The sequence below is a fragment of the Charadrius vociferus genome, unplaced genomic scaffold, assembly GCF_000708025.1.
Source record: "Charadrius vociferus isolate BGI_N301 unplaced genomic scaffold, ASM70802v2 scaffold593, whole genome shotgun sequence".
In the NCBI taxonomy this organism is placed as follows: Eukaryota; Metazoa; Chordata; class Aves; order Charadriiformes; family Charadriidae; genus Charadrius; species Charadrius vociferus.
The window spans coordinates 1,979,891-1,997,372 of NW_009647739.1; the positions used below are offsets into that span (position 1 = coordinate 1,979,891).

A 17,482-nucleotide genomic window follows, 5' to 3' on the forward strand; every position below is an offset into this window, starting at 1 on the left:
TCTGCCCTTCTCTCCCGCAGGGACGAAGCGCTCTGCCGCCGCCGCCTTCCACAGCAGCGCCGCGGGCCGCGCCAAGGAGGACTATTACCAGGTGCTGGGGGTGCCCCGCACCGCCACCCAGAAGGAGATCAAGAAGGCCTACTACCAGGCACGTCCGACCGCGGGGCTGCCGGGGGGGCCGCGGCCTCTCTCGGACGGCAAAGGACAAACCCACCTCCGGGATCCCCGGGTTTGGAGGCGCTGGGGGTCAGGGGAGGTCGCGGTGGGCAAGTTCGGCGCCTTGATTTTGGGGATCTCTTCAAAAGAGTGATTCGTCGGCGCTGTCAGCTCGGGTCTCCTTCCAGGAGGTCCTGGGATTGCTGGGAGATTGTGGAGCAGCTTCTGTAGTTGGGATGATAACGGAAAACAAAGGATTTTAGTTCCCTAAAATACAGATAGTGAATGCCAAGCTCTGCCTAATGTATTTTTCCTGGCGTGTCAGCCATGCTAAAGTAAACTGTTTCTGTCTTATCTCTAACAGTTTGATTTCTGTTGTTTAGCTGGCAAAGAAATACCATCCTGACACAAATAAGGATGACCCTAAAGCTAAAGAGAAGTTCTCTCAGCTGGCAGAAGCCTACGAGGTAATACACAGGATTTCATGGTGATGAAAAGGAGGAAAGATTAGAGGGGAAAGACTGGGGGGAACGTGTCTTGTGGGCGTTTCCTGTAAAACCATGGCTATTTTTTGATGTCTTGTATTTCAGGCTTGAGTGCCTCTGTCCCAACGGTGTCTGCAGGAAATTACTTAGCCCAAGTATCTGATTTAGCTGGATATGTTTTGGGCGCTTTCAATTTGTGCTTGCTTTTAGCAGTGTGTGACTGGCATGGAATTATTGGTCAGCTTAAATAAACAAACAAACAAACAAACCTGTCAGCAGTAGGAGCTGTTTGAGACAGAGGTACTGTGCTCCCCCAGCCCCGTTTCTTCCTGCTTTTCAGCTTGCTCAGACATCTTGTGCTGGTTTTTGCTGTCGGGGGTTTTCAGATTTACTCCAACACTCTTATCACCAGCTTTCACCTGATAGATTAATGATTGAATATATAATGTAAGTTATTGCTTATTATAAATTAGCAAGATCTTGTCGGTTTCCTGATGACAAGCTGAGAGGTACTTGGGAAGAAGCAGCTTTTCAGTAATTCATACACTGCTGAGAGCTGGGATCGCCCTCCTCTTGACAAGAAAGGTTTGAGAACATGGGCTTGTTGCGTGGGCGGTAATGCCGGTAGCCTTGAACTCCCCCAAGAGATGCCGATGTGCAGATAGGCGCTGTCCCGTTGCTCAGGATCTGCGCGGTGTCCTGATGGCGTCGTTCTTTTGTCTCGTAGGTATTAAGCGATGAAGTGAAGCGGAAACAATACGATGCCTACGGCACGGCTAGTTTTGATCCTGGCGCAGCAGGTGCTGGTGCTGGGCGGCAGTACTGGAGCAGTGGTCCATCCATTGATCCGGAGGAGCTTTTCAGAAAAATCTTCGGAGAGTTTTCGGGATCCCCTTTTGGCGATTTTCAGAATGTCTTTGACCAGCCACAGGAGGTATGAAGCGCATTTTTCTTCTGAGTAATGAAAATGAGAAAGGAAAGGCTCAAAAGCGGGAGATCTGTCTGTTGCAGATCGCTCCAGGAGCGAGCTTAAGCAAAGAATTTGCTTCTGGGAATGTCAGCATGTGAGCATCCCATTGTATGGGTGGGAGAGTCATGTGTTTTTGATAAGCTGTGCAGATACGTCCTCCGTGCCTCCAGACAGAATACTTTTCTGGATTTCAACTACTTCATCTGGTGTTTACTGACACCAGTTGGTGCTGCTGAACAATTCCATCATTGTAGAGGCGTCTTTTCTGCTGTATGTTGATTTACGTATGTCTGCTTTGATCTGTAATGCTAAAAACCACAGAATACCTTTTAACTATAAAACAAGCCTTCCAGCATTAGGTTTGACTGCTTAATTGGCTTAATTTTGCAAGTTAATTGGCCTAACTTTTCAGTGGAGCCCATAATAAAACAAAACCTATGGCTTGTTCTTTGTACTGCAGCTAAATGCTCTTTTAAGTACTGACAGTGCCTTTTCATGTGCTGCCTCCAGAAATGCTGGGTATTTGGTACTTCTGGCTTTACTAAAAATGACCTTTCTATTACAAACAGAATTTCCTATTTTGTGAAACGTCTTTGCTGATGACTTCCCTTGGTAATTAAAGTTTATTGAGGAAGATCAGACGCTCTCTTTGGGATTGAAAGCCTTCACCCCCACCTGTCACTGCATTCCCATTAAACAACACCTTTAGAAATAGTAAGGGGTTTCCTGAGAGCAGAAGAATGCCTGACTTGTATTTTTACCTCCTTTTCTATTTTTAGATCTCATTTCTGCTACCCAGCTGCTCATCAGACTGGTGTAATCACCATTTCTGTAATGTCTGCTATCCTTTTGTACCCCTTTTTATTTATACGAGACAGATTGGCGCTTCCTCAAATAAGGCAGAACCCTTCTGAACGAGTTGTGCATCCATCTGTCTCTTGCCCCCCTCTATCACCTGGGTGTGTTTTAAGCATTGTTTGATATTTGGCCTAAACCAATTTCAGTCTGCTTAAGACCCCGTCACAGACCAGTTGTAGATCGATGTCCATGTTTCCCATACAGTATATCATGGAACTGACGTTCACCCAAGCTGCAAAAGGTGTTAACAAGGAGATTGTGGTGAACATCAACGACTCCTGTGAGCGATGCAATGGTAAAGGACACGAACCTGGTACCAAAGCGCAGCGCTGTCACTACTGCAATGGCAGTGGCATGGTGAGTGCTTTTTAAGACAGTTTCTGCTGGGCTTTTCCTTTTTGGGGCAAGTCAGTCCCTTCCACAGTGACTAATTCTCACTACAGTCTTCAGCTTATCTTGGGTGAAGTCAAGTTCACGTGGACTTGATGGTAGTAGGCACTGGGAAGATTTTCTTTGTATTAAAGTACTGCTCCGCCCAGCTAAAAGCACTAGCCTTCAGAGCTAGATCATCTGGTATCCCACAGCCAGCAAATCATGTTTATATAATCTAAGAGTTCTGCAATTACTTGGGCATTAAAATGGGATGCTTTGACTTGAGAGGTGGAGGGAGGAGGAAGGTGATGATAGCCTAAGGATAACCATGAAGTAAGAAGATGCATGCTAATTACAGTAAGTAAAGAAATGAGCACCTCTGCTATGGAGAAAGGCTGAGGGAGTTGGGGTTGTTCAGCCTGGAGAAGAGAAGGCTCTGGGGAGACCTTATTGTGGCCTTTCAGTGCCTAAAGGGGGCTTATAAGAAAGATGGGGACAATCTTTTTAGCAGGGCCTGTTGCGATAGAACAAGGGGTAATGGCTTTAAACTGAAAAAGGGGAGATTCAGGCTAGATACAAGGAAGAAATTTTTTATGCTGAGGGTGGCGAGACACTGGCCCAGGTTGCCCAGAGACATGGGAGATGCCCCATCCCTGGAAACATCCAAGGTCAGGCTGGATGGGGCTCTGAGCAACCTGATCTAGTGGAAGATATCCCTGCTGATTCCCGGGGAGTTGCACTAGGTGACCGTTAAAAGTACCTTCCAACCCAAACCATTCTATGATTCTATGATGGAGCTTCAGGCTTTCAATTTTTATGCAATCGAAATGCGTACCAGCAATCAGTGTGACCTTTTGGCGCAGAACAGGTGTAGTTGGTCAGAGGAGACTGCAAGCTCTTCCCACTGTTCCCTTGTGTGCTTCAGTCTGGCGGGTGGCTTTCACAGTTCAGTCCATAGCTTAGCCTCCATAACATTTTCCTAGACATGGGCAATAATTCATGCAAGTGGATTGTCCTTGGATTCCTCAAAATACACGTAGTTCCTTGTGAAATAGCGCTGTAAGGAGCTTTGTTCCTTCCTGCTCATTAAAGCCTTGAGATGGAAAGTGTTGTGTTACCCTTCCCCTCGCTGTGAGACACTTGCTCATAGTAGTGATGGTTTTCAGTGGAAATCAGGATGCGATGTCAGTGGAATCTGATCCAGCTTCTCACGCAGCATCCTCTTTGGATTTCTGAGCCAGTTCTGTGCTCCACCCCTTGCTAAAGGATATCGCTGTCCTGTCAGGTTGCATGTGCAGTTAGGAGGACTCAAATGTGCTGGGCCAGTCAAAACTACCATCTCAGTACTAAATATTTGTACGATCTGTGTTTTCTTCACTAGGAGACGATAAATACCGGCCCTTTTGTAATGCGATCTACGTGCCGACGATGCGGCGGTCGTGGTTCCATCATAACAACGCCATGCGTAGTATGTCGAGGAACGGGGCAAACCAAACAAAAGAAGACGGTGATGGTTCCTGTGCCAGCTGGTCAGTGTTGCGCTTGTGTCCTGCTCTCTGTTGAATAACTATAGTTATTGGCTTCCTCTCGGCCAACAGCAAGGCGCTTGCCTCCAACGTGTGGCTGGTCCCTGCCAGGTGCGAGAGCATTGTGCGAAGTTTTGCTGCAGAGAAATGATCTTAAGAACAAAGGAGGTTGATAGCTTGGCAGTTGAAAGGACTGGTCATGAGATGAACTTTCTGGCCACGAATATAAATGTTTGCTTTGTTCTTCCTGAGCTGAGGTTTTGGTTCTTGCATGGATCCTTCTAGGCAGGTGTTGAAGAGTGAAACTGTCAAAAGGTTTTGTTGCCTTGTGTCTTTCGTTTGTCCTCGATGAACCTTGGGGAGAGGGTGGGACTCTGGAAAGCCTTAGCTTGGCTCAGAGAAGTGTGCTGATGGCCTTCCTCACCAGAGAGGATAAAATGAGTGTTGGGGCTGAAGACTTGCTTCTTTGAGACCGCCCTGGGTGAGCAGCCTGCGATTTCCCTGCAGCTTGTGGAGGCTGCCCAGCATTCCTTAGTCTGACACTTTTCCCTAAAGAATTCTGTAGGGATTGAAGTAAGGAGCCTGCTTGGGGCGTGGTGATCACCTCAGAGGTATAAACGTGTGCTGACACCTCCTTCCTTTGGCCACAGCTCCTGGGCTCCTGTGGAGAGTGTTACTGTGCTGCTTGCTGGTAGGTCTTGTGCCTCGTGTTCCTGGATGCGTGGGTGCTGCTGTGGTGGCCGCCTTTTGGGGATGGCGAGAGTTGTAGGTATTCAAGTAACACGTGGATTGTAACGCAAGGTAACATTCCCTCTTTTATTTTTTTTTTTCCCCTGACTGCAGGTGTTGAGGACGGGCAGACAGTTCGGATGCCTGTGGGGAAGAAAGAAATTTTCATTACGTTCAGGGTACGTATCGTTATATTGTTGGCTGTTTTCAGTTGGTTGGTTGTTGCCTTTGCGACTGACTGAATGGGGGACGGAGGAGGAAGAGCGAGTGATCCTTTGAAACAGCTGAGGTAACGTGATCCACCTGAACTTTCTGAGACAGCAGAAGATCTGCATTGTAACAAGTGGTGTAATGTTAAGTCCGCTCATGAAGATTTGCGCTGCCTGTTCCAGGATGAGGCCCTTATGGTAGCGTGCATCAAAATGCAGAGCAGGCTCCTGATGCCTTGAGTCTCTGCGTTGGAAATGTGAAGGAGCAGTCCGCTTGGGAGCGGGAGTGCTGAGGCGGGCTGTGGGAACGCCCGCAGAGGCTGACTGGACAAGTGTCCTTTTATAGATACACGTCACGTGCTGCTTTGCACATGTTTTGTAGCTCTTCCCCTGTAGGTATCCTCTCACATGCATCTCTGTCAAGGAGAGAATTTTTTTCAGTGCCTTTTTTTGTGGTGCGGGAGGATTTAATTCTCTTCCAGTTTGTGAGACCACTGCCTCCCTCTTCTCTCCTGGCTTTCCCCTGTTTGGGGTGCTGGACAAGGCAGTGTCTTCTCTGTCTCTGCAGAATCATACCGACACTGATAAATTAAGAACAGGATTAGGGGAGGGAGTTGCTGAGATAGGAAGCGGGCATCCTCCTAAGCCTCTGGCTAATTACGGTTATGTCAAGACCTGCGTTTTTGTGAAAGACTGAACATTAACTTACACTTCGTAACTGCGCAGTTTGTGGGCGGTAAAGGCTCTGACTATAGCATTCTGATATGTTTTCTTCTGAGAACCTTCAAAGCAGTTTACCGTGAGAACTTTGTGGTATGGTGTGCTGACTTCTCTGTGGAACTGCCTGCCTTTTAGGTTCAAAAAAGTTCTGTGTTCAGAAGAAATGGAGCAGATATCCATTCGGACCTCCTTATTTCAATAGCCCAGGCTGTTCTGGGAGGCACAGCCAGATGTCAAGGCTTGTATGAGACAATCAATATCACGGTAAGTACCGTTATGCGGAAGAGCTTGGGCATAAATCAATGTGGGACAGCAGAGACTCCTCCTTTGCTGCAGAGGCGATGCAAATCTCCTAAGTCTGTCAGTAGTGTGTTTCAGGCTTCTTCAGGATTGAGAATCAGGTAGTTTGTCAGCTGCTTGGTCACACCTCCTTTCCTATCGCTATGTAGGGACACGGGGTGGAAGGGCTGGATGGATTGCTGGACAAATCCCATCCAAGGTCTACAGACTGCATGAGGTTCTTCACTCATTCCTTCAAAAGCTTTTCCGTCATTACTGACGCAGCTTCTGAAAGTGTCCAGATGCGTGAACGTACCAGATCTCTCCCATCCTACTTTGAAGCTTGCTGGAAAAGGAGTTCATTTTTATAGACGTGAAATGTAATTTCTATATAAATGGTTAAACTAGAGTAATCACGATACCTCTGTGTTCCTAGATACCCCCTGGTATTCAGCCAGACCAGAGAATTCGAATGAGTGGGAAAGGCATTCCCAAGGTTAACAGTTACGGCTACGGAGACCACTACATTCACATAAAGATAAAAGTTCCTCAGTAAGTAGAGCTAATACAAGTTTCTGTGTAATCTCGAACTTTTTACAAAAAAAACATTGTTGAGAAAGATTTTCCTGAAAATTCCTTACTGCTTTCTCAGGATTGTTAATTTCTCACTCTGCTTTTAATTCTAACGTGAGGTAGACTTTTTTTAATAATACCATTTGGCAGGCCAGCTTTAAAAATCCTAAACCCTGGAAATACACAAGTAGTTCTTCACCTGCATCTTTACCTGGCTATCTGCGATTCTGTCTGGATCCCGGTTACATCAGTTCAGTGTTCTGGCTTGTAACACGTCTGCGCTCTCACACCTGCAACTCAAAGGAACTGAACTCCTTGGCAGTTGCTTTTCAGACCACTTCGCCACCCCCTGCTCCTGTGGTGAAGGAAACTTTTTAGCTTGTATTACTGCGCTCGGCAAGGGAGCTCATTTCTTGTCCCCCCACTGGATGTGTGTTCTGTTGTAGCTCTGCATGGTTCTTCTCAGCACTTCAGAATATTTCGGTTTTTCACTGCAGCTGGGTGAAATGCAGCGGGCCGTATCTCTCCTCTTCGACTGGGGCTTATTCTTTTTAAGAGCACTGTAGGGATTCTCAGTGTATGCCAGGTGTATTCACCTTGTACTTCCAGTAGCTGCCTCTCGTGCGTGCTGCTGGAGAAGGTCTGTAGGTCCGTCTGTCCCCAAAGACAGCCGTGACCAACACCTCTGTCTTGGACCCGCAGGAGGCTGACGGATCGCCAGAGAGCCTTAATGATGAGCTATGCCGAGGACGAGGCAGATGTGGACGGCACAGTGAACGGGGTCACAAATACAGCATCAGGTGAGCGGTGGGAATTTGTGCTCCTTCCTCCTGGAGCGCAGAGTGCTTCCTCAGGGTTCCTGGGGAGGAAGGTGAGCCAGGGTCACCTTGAGACAACGTGTCAGCACAACCGGATGAGCGTGCTATTTTGGAAATAGTTTTTGCGTTATGTTATTAGGTTGTAGCGCAAAGCAAGGAGATAGCCTTTTCCCAGAAAGCTTTACCTGAATACTTACTGGGCAAATCTGCACATGAGCAGAGAGCAGGTATTGAGATGCTCCAGTGTCCTGACAAGTTGGGGTGAGCTTCGTTGGAGTGATGAATGCCTTCTGCTCCCTGCTTCTGTCCCTGTGCCAGAAGTAACTTGTCTTAGTAGCACAGGTGGAAAAAGAGAATGTGCTTCAGGCCAGTTTTCTGTGGGAGCTAATCCATTGTGCTCCTGACCGCACTGGGGACATTTCTCCTTGAAAGCGGAAGGGGAGCGCTGCTGTCAAGGCTGCTCTGAGCCGTGCTCTTTGCACATGGGGGAACCCGGGGTAGAAATGTTCATTGGTGCTGAGCGTTGGCCCCAGTCAGTAGACAGTGTCCAGCGTGATGGAGGCAGCAAAGTCAGCTGGGAGCTTTGTAGAGCTGCTCTTCTCCTCCAGATTAAAAGTTTTGACTCAGCAATTACGTGTTTTAAGTTTCGGGGGCGAGGTACCTGGCATCAGTAGCAGCTAAAGGCAAAACATACAGTAAAACAGTCAGGCGAGAGCTTTGTCTTCCGCTGCTGGAAAACAATTTTTTCTTTGCTTATATTGGAACAATGAAGTTCTTGAGGCCAGTTGGATTTCTTTAATGCTTGAAAGCAAAGAGGGCATTTATGACCGAGTACAGCTAGGCAAAGGTGACCGTCTTTCAAAGCTGCTAAATGATCCCAGGAACTCGGGTCCTCTCTACTACACATGCCAAAGCCTGAGGAATATAGGCTGAAGTTCAGGATGTTGGAAGGCAGTATATGGCAAAAACTTACCAATGTTGTGTTTTATCGTGCTTTCATAACACAGCAGTTATGTCTTTTCCACCGAGGGTAAGCATTAAAGGTCAGCCTCGACGGGAAGGGGAGAGATCTCTAAGCGCAAAGGTTTCTTTCCAGCTTTTTAAAGGCATCTGTGAGGGGAGCGCTGCTGTCAAGGCTGCTCTGAGCCGTGCTCTGTGCACATGGGGGAACCCGGGGTAGAAATGTTCATTGGTGCTGAGCGTTGGCCCCAGTCAGTAGACAGTGTCCAGCGTGATGGATGCAGCAAAGTCAGCTTTGTAGAGCTGCTTTTCTCCTCCAGATTAAAAGTTTTGACTCAGCAATTACGTGTTTTAAGTTTCGGGGGCGAGGTACCTGGCATCAGTAGCAGCTAAAGGCAAAACATACAGTAAAACAGTCAGGCGAGAGCTTTGTCTTCCGCTGCTGGAAAACAATTTTTTCTTTGCTTATATTGGAACAATGAAGTTCTTGAGGCCAGTTGGATTTCTTTAATGCTTGAAAGCAAAGAGGGCATTTATGACCGTGTACAGCTAGGCAAAGGTGACGGTCTTTCAAAGCTGCTAAATGATTCCAGGAACTCGGGTCCTCTCTACTACACATGCCAAAGCCTGAGGAATATAGGCTGAAGTTCAGGATGTTGGAAGGCAGTATATGGCAAAAACTTACCAATGTTGTGTTTTATCGTGCTTTCATAACACAACAGTTATGTCTTTTCCACCGAGGGTAAGCATTAAAGGTCAGCCTCGACGGGAAGGGGAGAGATCTCTAAGCGCAAAGGTTTCTTTCCAGCTTTTTAAAGGCATCTGTGTGCCAAAGGAAAAAAAATGCTCTCCAAACTTGTTCTTTAAAAAGCAAGCTTGCCAGTTTTTACTACGATTAGGCAGCAAGGTGGATTAAAACCACCGCCAGTAGTTTGCAGCGTAGAGACAAGGCTGTTGCTGAAAGCCTGGCCTTGCTCTGGGAAGCAGAAATAGCCTGAGTGGATGGAGGCGTGTTCTGCCGCAGGCCTCGGTATTTCATACCATTGCATCAGTCTGAGGGAGGATGAGGACTGGACTTTGTGTTCTCTGTGTGCAGAGAAAGCTTGAGGAGGATTTGGGGGTCTTGTTATTGATGGTTTTACTGTAGAAAAAACAGATTAGCAAACAGGTCTCCTTCTGGCTTGCTGTAGCCACTTCTGGAGGGATAAACAACTTCTCAGGACCTGTTTATACAGAAAAATTATGCTTGTTGCTGCCAGTAAGATTCCTTATCTGGACATTTGTTCTGAAATACTTATAGCCTTTTTCATTCTAGCCCGAGTTCATTTTCTCCTTGATACTGTTTAGCTGAACATTGCTTGGAATCACCAAGCAGCAGGCTCCCGAGATGGTTTTGCACTGCTTTGCTTTAACGGGTCACGACACGACCATGAAACAGGAAGAGAGATTGTTCCAGTGACCACCAATACAGCTTTTTTTTTTTTCCCCACCTATAAAGTCATGGCTGGCTGTGGTCAAGTTAACAACTTGTTTTTAGTGGCAGACCCTCAATTCCAAGTGCTTGCTTGCAAAGCCTGTGGGGTCCCTGACTGGATTGTGCAGCACAAGAACTCCCTCACCAGTTGGAGGGCTGGGGAGAGGGAAGGGAAGGGTGGTACCGGGGCTCACGGTCTTCTCTTCCACTCCTGGGGTGTGGGCTCTCCAGTGCTTTCACTGCAAGTGGTCCAGTACTGCGGCTCGCTGCCAGGTGCAGCCCTGTACGCGAGGATGCTGGCAAAACCAGCTGACGTGACCATTCCCCATCTAAAATAACCCCCTCGCTTCGTCAGGGGTGCTGGCTACTGGTGGGAGATGTATCTGACTGCAGCCCTTTGCTGTTTGTGTCCAGGTGGCAGGGCCACGGCTAGCGCTGACGCAGGCGGGGATAGGCCTGAGGCTGAGGAGAACAAGGAGGGATTCCTTTCCAAACTTAAGAAAATGTTTAGCTCCTGACACCCCATCTGAGGTAGGCGGCCTCTTGTGTTTTGTTGTCGTCTTTCCCCCCCGACTAAGCAGAACTTGCACTTCTTGGGAGGTAGAAGCAGCAAAAGCACAGCTTTGCTTCTCACTTAGCCTCAGGCCTTCCAGCCACCGGTGTGAAAAGCCCTAGCTGTCCCCTGTGCCCTGGAGCAAAAAGCCAGGGATTAAATGGCATTGTTGCCGCAGCAAAAATGCTGGCCACATCTTCAGGGAGGTTGCTGGCCTCCCCTGCGGCTCCGCTTCCTTGTCCACTCCATGGCTATACCCAGGACAAAGCACTGAGGGTGTTCCTGGAACGTGGTAAAGCTGAGATGGGGCAGTTCCGCTGCCAGCGCAAAGCCCGGGCTTGCCGGGAGGCGCAGGTGGGTGTGCAGAGCCTCCGGTGCCGGTACGCTCAGGCTAGACTCACCCCCACCAGGGAGGAATCGTTCTTCGTCGTAAAGCACAGCAAAACTGCTGCCGCACAGACGAGCAGTGTTCTAACTCAGGGTGCCATTTAGTTGGTGTTGGCCTGTCGTGAGGAGCGCTGCAGACTGGACATCATCTATGGCAGGCAGTGGCATCTTAGAATGCAGGGGCTCAGCTTGTCACTACAGGCTTCAAACTAAGTGTGACAGCAGGTCAGGTGGGGAGGTGCTCTCACGCCTGTGCTCACAACGCAGGCTGCGTGCCTTAGGTGGGTTCGGTCAGGAAAGGCTGAACTCTTCTCTTGCTTCAACTGCAGGGAAGCGTTCTACTGGGAACTAAGAGCCAGCAGCAGCAGATCGTCTTTGCAGTCGGGAATGAACCTTTCTGGCAGCGGGCTCTGGAGTGCGAAGGACGTCGGTCAGCAGCTCAGTGAGAATCCCGACTGGAGAGGCTACAGACCACTGAGGCACCAACAGTCATCATCATACAAACCCCACCCACCGTCCCAGGAAATGGTAATGAAGGAAAACGCCAGCTTTGCAGAAACGCAGCACACTCTCAAGGTGGCTCCACAGTCCCTACTGCTGCTGGAAGCTTAGTTGGTAAAAAAGAAAGTTGAAATATTATTTAGAATCCAAACCAGTGGAAATGTGAAATAAAAATTGTCCTTCCAGCACAGAGTGGAGCAGTTTGCTGTAAGGAGTCCGAGATGGCTCCTGCTCACTCGGGTGCCCTTCTGAACGCTAGGTGTGCTTGGTGAACTTATCACTGCTTATCTTCTCCCGGGAGAGCTGATGGGTCAGCGAGTTCTACCCCTGTCTTCACGACAGCCCTCCCAGCTGTCCTGCACAGCTCTCCCAGTGGGAAGTCTCCCTCTGGCTGGGACGGCAGAGCCCAGCTGCCCCGGCTCCTTCAGCAGCCACGGGGTTTCTTAGTCCTGCTGATCTCCTGCACAAAGAGCAGTGACAGAATCTGCACTTTGCCTCAGGTTTTCCTGTCCCCGCCCCTCCCCAATTTAACTAAAGTTACACCACCAGTGCTGTTGCTTCTGAAGGGGTACAAGTTTATCATCAAGCCCTTTGCCAGTTTGGGACAAAGTCTTTTATTACATTAGCACAACACCCATAGCATAAATGATTGGTCAAAGAGTCATTGTTCCTACATGTGTGAGAATACAAGTGAAGTGGATCACTCCTTCCAGGTGGAGTTGAGCTCTTGCAGTGAGTATTTTCATGGTTTACTGTAGCCCGCTGTTGTTAGTTTTACCGTACAGGTACCATCAGCCCACATACTAATCGACCAGTTAAACAAGGACATGTCATAGTCTTGCCCTTCTTAATTTGCTGAAATAAAGCACGCGTTGCCTCTTGATTAAACTGTCTGTAAAAGTGATTCTGTATCCATGTAAATAAGATTGACTTCATAAAGATATTTAACACGTGCTGCGTCTTGTCTGCTTTTCCAACCTCACCCCCTTTCCCTCCCCCGGTAATGGGAATTAAGGTCTCAGATGAGGAGAGAAGAGGGCCAGATGGTTTGAGCATCTCTGGTGGCCACGACTGAGGCTAATCACAAGTGCCAGTAGTGCCATGCCCCAGGTGGCGTGAGCCAGTGGGGGGGGAAGGAGTTTTTTAAGCGAGTCTTAAATCCTCAGGTGGGACAGTCTTGCAAAGGTTTTAACTCAACTCAAAGACAGTGATTGAGATTAGCTCCGGGAGCCCAAAGGCCAGGCCGGAGCTGAGAGCTGTCGGACTTGAGGCATTAGGTTCGTGGGGCCACAGGCACCCTTTGCCGCAGTGGTGCCAACGCATTGCTCCAGGCGTGCTGCTCTGCCCGCTGCCTCACCTGCGGAGCCTGAACCTGGCCCACAGAGCAACCCCAGTGTTTTCTGTTCACTTAGGATCTGCGCTGGTGCTGGCAGTGGGTACCCGGAGCCTTCCCTGCACTTGGGGGCCCAGAGGTACTACAAGTTCAGCCCACGGAGTGGTGCTGTGTGCTCAGAGCTGCCTGGGAACGAGGGTGATCCTGGGAAAACAAGCCGCCACCACCCTAAAGCCGTGAAAACACCCAGAATCACTAAACAAACCCCTCCCTGAAGATAGCGTGCAAAGGTAGCGCTTCTCCCACCTGCCTGCCTGCAGCCTGCCAGGTCTAAAGCAGTCACAACCAAATTGTACGCATGGACCAAAGCTCTTCCCAGCTCCCGCAGGGTCAGCTTATCACCGGGGCAGGAGTGGAAAGGCAGTGTGGCTCAGCACAGCTCCCCACCTTGCCCAGCGCTCGCTAACTGTGGCAGAAGCTCGGGTGGAAGAGGAGGGAGAGAAGGCTCAGAAGGCGGCTTTGTTGTCTGCCACCCACTGAGGGAAGGTGCGGGCCTTGGGGTTGAGTTTCATGGTCAGGTCCACGTTGCGGTCTGGCTTCAGGGCGTAGAAACGGAACATAGCAGCCATTTCTTTGGCCCCAGGGGAGCCACATTTCTCATACTCCTCTGGTGAGATCTGCAAAAAAGAATGGGGGTGGGAGGGGGAAAAACACCATCTTCACAGGGCCTTTCCCCTACACCACACAGGGAAGCTGAAGCGGGCTGCGCGAGAGCAACCTGCCGCGGTATTTACACTGATGAGGAGGGTTCTGCTGCTCTGCAAGTCATTCCAGTTGGGGTTGTGTAAAGGAGAGTCCTTGCCAGAGCAGGCTGGTGGGAGGCAGGACGAAGCAGACCCCCATCTCGTGGTAGGTGCTGACCCAGGAGCCCCCATGCAGTCCACCCTTCCTCCAGGCGCAGTGTGAGAAGGGGGTTGAGGTGGCGGTGGGGAAAACACGCTGCACAGATGCTCAGGAGCTTGTTCTGGGTCTGTCCCGAGCCAGCTGCCCCCTCTGAAGCCGCAGCCACCGGCACGGCACAGCCGTGCCACTGGGCACCCTGCAGCCCAGCCTGCCTGGGGCCAGCAGCGGGCTCTGGCACACAGCCGGCACACAACCTGCTCTCCCCCACAGCTACGAGGGAGCCCTTCTCTGCGCTGGGGTGCACAGGGTTCTAGAAACACAGGCTTGAGGGATCCAGGAGAGCTCTGGAGAGCCCGAGCAACCCAGACTGCTCCTGCTAACCCAACACCCACCCTCCCTGCCTGAAGGAAAGGGTGAACCACTGTGCTTCTGCACTGCGCTGGGGCCCTGGGAAGAAAAGAGCGGCTTATTTGTCCTTGGAAGAGCACAACCCGCAGAGAGCATTGGAGGTGCTCGGTTTCTGCTGAAACATGCTTTGGTCTCAAAGCAGAGAGCTACCGCACCCCTCATCCATTGTATCAGCTGCCCGCGGGGAGCAGCATAGCCAAAGCACAAACAAAGTATAAAGAGAAGTCCCGGAGCACTGTAACGGTGACACAGCAATAGTGACACAGCAAGGCCCTCAGGGAAAACGTGCCAAAGGGAGTGGCATGCAGCAGAGACCTGTTCTGTAGGTGCCCAGCCCTACCAGCGACTGCCCGGCCCCTGGCTCTTGTGGAGACCTCCTGCTTCAGTTATCCCTCAGAGCCAGGCACGGACCTGCCCGGGCGCACCTGCGCGCTCCAGGAGCGTGAGTCGTCTCAGTGACAATACCCACCAGGCAGGTTCGGTGCCAACGTGTGCCCCAGCCGCACGCAGGAGTAGCGGGACTAATCCTGGAGACCAGTGCTGGGTGGTATCAAACCCGTACACTGAGCTACGAGGGCCCTCCACCTCAGCAGCTCCTGACTTTGCTACCTGGGCAGAACAGCACTAATTTTGCCACCGCTGTCCATGCTCAGCCCCCATACAGGACCCCCCCGTACTCCAGACCAACGGGAGACACTGGGTGTGCTGTTCCTCTGCTGCAGCCAGCAGCAGCCCAGCCTCAGCAGGGACCTGCAGAACACCTAGATGTTGGGAAGGCGCAAGAATTGTCCCCCCACCACCTTGAGAACTTCACAAACACCAAGGGACACTTCCTACCTTGCTGGCTTTCACGGTCTTCCCTGTCTGCTGGGAGAGGACAGCGGCGTACTGTGCCTCGGTGAGCTTGCCGGTGCTGAGCCCGATCACTCGGCCGATGTACTCCTCTGGGGACTTCAGCAGGCTAACCACAACAGGCCCGATGTCCTCCACCGCCATCCCATCCATGGGGGTGTCCCCCATGGGCAGTGCTGTATGGGAGAGATTGATTTCAGTTAGAGCGCAGTGCAGCCCAGCGCACAGAGCACAGGTAGCGTGAGTTTTCGGCACCCAGCCTCTGAACACGAGGGGAGGAAGAGCCGAGGGCACCCATCAGCATGGCAAGCCAGGAGAGCACCTGCAGGGCTGAGCTAAGAGACCCTGAGCGGCCAAGCAGCACCGTGACTCGCCTGGATCTACAGCCCCACCTCTGACATCCCAACCGCAGGGAGTTTGTGTGTCCAGACACACTCTGGGATCTGCGGAGCAGCCCTCAGCACCAGAGACAGGACTGGGATCTCACTTTTTTTCTTGCAGGCCACCAAAGAGGTCTGCAGGACCATAACGCAGCTGCAGCTCGCTGTGGTCAAGCTGGCACAGGCCTCTTTTCCCCATGAGTCTGCAGCCCTGGTGGTTCCTACACCCCTCAGTGAGACTCTGCACAGTGGGAGCAGATGAGAACTACAGGACAGTCACCTGCAGAGCAAGAGATCCTGTCTTACCCAGGACAAAGCTATCTCCCTGCGGGACCTTCTGTGGCTTGAAGATGGAGAGGAAGTTCTCAAAGTAGAATGGCAGTCGGACGCTCGTGATGGGAACACTAATTTTCTGGAAGTACTCCTCCACCTCGCCTTTACCGTCGAAGTGGAGCACCTCCAACTTCCCCCCCGTCAGCTTCTTCACATTCTCCAGGCCACTGTACACGACATGGCGCAGACCGAGGCGCTTTGACAGGTCAGCAATCCGCTTTCCCTGGGTGAAGGGTGAAGCCGGCCATGAAGACGGGAATGGGACACACAGGAGCTCTCCTCATCCCCACACCCCCCGCCTTCCCCTTCACTGCACTGGGTAAGAGGGCAACATCCAACACAGGCCAGCTGAGCAAGCTCCTCAGCACCTAGAACCCCAAATCCTCAGCTGGAACCAGGGCTGAGCAGACCCCACAAGCCCTGGGAATTGCCCAGGTGGAGTTGAGCCCTCTGCTTACATCATCCCACGTTAGGAAGACCACACACCCTCCAGCTTTGGTGCTGGCTCCTCCACCAAGCACGCAAACACCAGCCCTAAAGATCTGCCAGGGCCAACATACCTGCCCTAACGTATCTTATCTTTTGTTCGCTACAACCCAGGCGTCGTAATCGTGCCACCTTGTGAAATCTGTGCTGGGGGTGAACACTGCTGTTGGGAAAGGCCCTGGGATTTCTGATACCGCAGCGCATTTTGGCCCCAAAGCTGCAAGTGCAGAGAACTACAGGACTGCAGGTCCTGGCTCAGCCCTGGGAAGGCTCTGCAGAACTGTCTTTCCACTCCTGCTACTCTGACTCCCAGCCAGTGCTCTCTGCCACACTTGTGGCATTCAACAACTCCCTGAAGGCACCAGATCCTGGAGCCACCTGACTGCGAGGGAACAGGGAACAACCTCTGGCTTTGCGAGAACTGGGACCTGGTTTGCTAGCGGGGCCTCGGGACTTTTCTGCACTGGCCACTTGATCCATTAGGGCTGGAAAGGCTGCACTAAGAGCTGTCCCACGACCCCCAGCCTGATGTCACACGGCTGTCCCTCGACCTCCCCCTCCCAGGCCATGCCCCACGCGGTCCCAGTTGAGCAAGCACGGGTACCTGCACGACTTCTTTCTCTTTGCTGCTGTGCTCCCAGAAGTTGGTTACAACAAAGGCTCCATAAGCCCCCGTCAAGGCCAGCTCCAGTGACGGCTCATCATCCAGATCCGCCTTCACGATCTCAGCTCCCTTCTGCTTCAGCTCCTCGGCCTCCTTCTTCGTGGGGCTCCGTGTCACCGCGCGGACCTTGAAGGTCCCATCTTCCAGCAGAGCCCGGGCCACGTAGCCCCCCTGAGACCCTGTAGGCGCAGACCTGTTCAGAGCCCCGTTTTCCCACAGGGCTCTGCTCAGAAAGGGAGCTGGGACAAGCTGGGACTGTGAGACGCAGCTGCCTGACCCCGTGCTCGCTCTCCGCGGGGCACAAGGACCAAATCCCTCCAACCCATCCTCCGGCCCGTTCCCTGCTCTGCTGCTCCAGCCAGGCTGGCGCATTCCAGACCCCTTCACCGACCCAGGTTGCACCGAGAAGCTGTGGCTGCCCCATCCCTGGAGGTGTTCGAGGCCAGGTTGGACGGGGCTTGGAGCAACCTGGGCTAGCACCCTCCCGATCCCCTCCCGGGGTCGCCCCGAGCACTCACCGGTCGCCCCGAACACCACGACGAGTGTCTTCCCG

General features: G+C 51.4%; 2 protein-coding genes across 2 annotated transcripts in view; one reads left to right on the forward strand and one right to left on the reverse strand.

The window, feature by feature from the left end:
- The window catches only part of DNAJA3 (DnaJ (Hsp40) homolog, subfamily A, member 3), a 13,965-nt gene extending 2,279 nt beyond the window's left edge, over positions 1-11,686 (forward strand). The window contains exons 2-11 of the mRNA XM_009881966.1: positions 21-148; positions 540-623; positions 1,369-1,575; positions 2,674-2,826; positions 4,223-4,370; positions 5,211-5,275; positions 6,161-6,289; positions 6,741-6,856; positions 7,580-7,677; positions 11,399-11,686. Coding sequence (XP_009880268.1) covers positions 21-148; positions 540-623; positions 1,369-1,575; positions 2,674-2,826; positions 4,223-4,370; positions 5,211-5,275; positions 6,161-6,289; positions 6,741-6,856; positions 7,580-7,677; positions 11,399-11,421 — 1,151 coding nt within the window. The 3' untranslated portion in view covers positions 11,422-11,686. The remainder of the gene's footprint in view (positions 1-20; positions 149-539; positions 624-1,368; positions 1,576-2,673; positions 2,827-4,222; positions 4,371-5,210; positions 5,276-6,160; positions 6,290-6,740; positions 6,857-7,579; positions 7,678-11,398) is intronic.
- A 1,723-nt stretch (positions 11,687-13,409) lies between these two features.
- Positions 13,410-17,482, reverse strand: part of NMRAL1 (NmrA-like family domain containing 1) — a 7,249-nt gene continuing 3,176 nt past the window's right edge. The window contains exons 2-6 of the mRNA XM_009881967.1: positions 17,448-17,475; positions 16,870-17,108; positions 15,753-16,002; positions 15,052-15,242; positions 13,410-13,580 (exon numbers count right to left, since the gene is read on the reverse strand). Coding sequence (XP_009880269.1) covers positions 13,410-13,580; positions 15,052-15,242; positions 15,753-16,002; positions 16,870-17,108; positions 17,448-17,475 — 879 coding nt within the window. The remainder of the gene's footprint in view (positions 13,581-15,051; positions 15,243-15,752; positions 16,003-16,869; positions 17,109-17,447; positions 17,476-17,482) is intronic.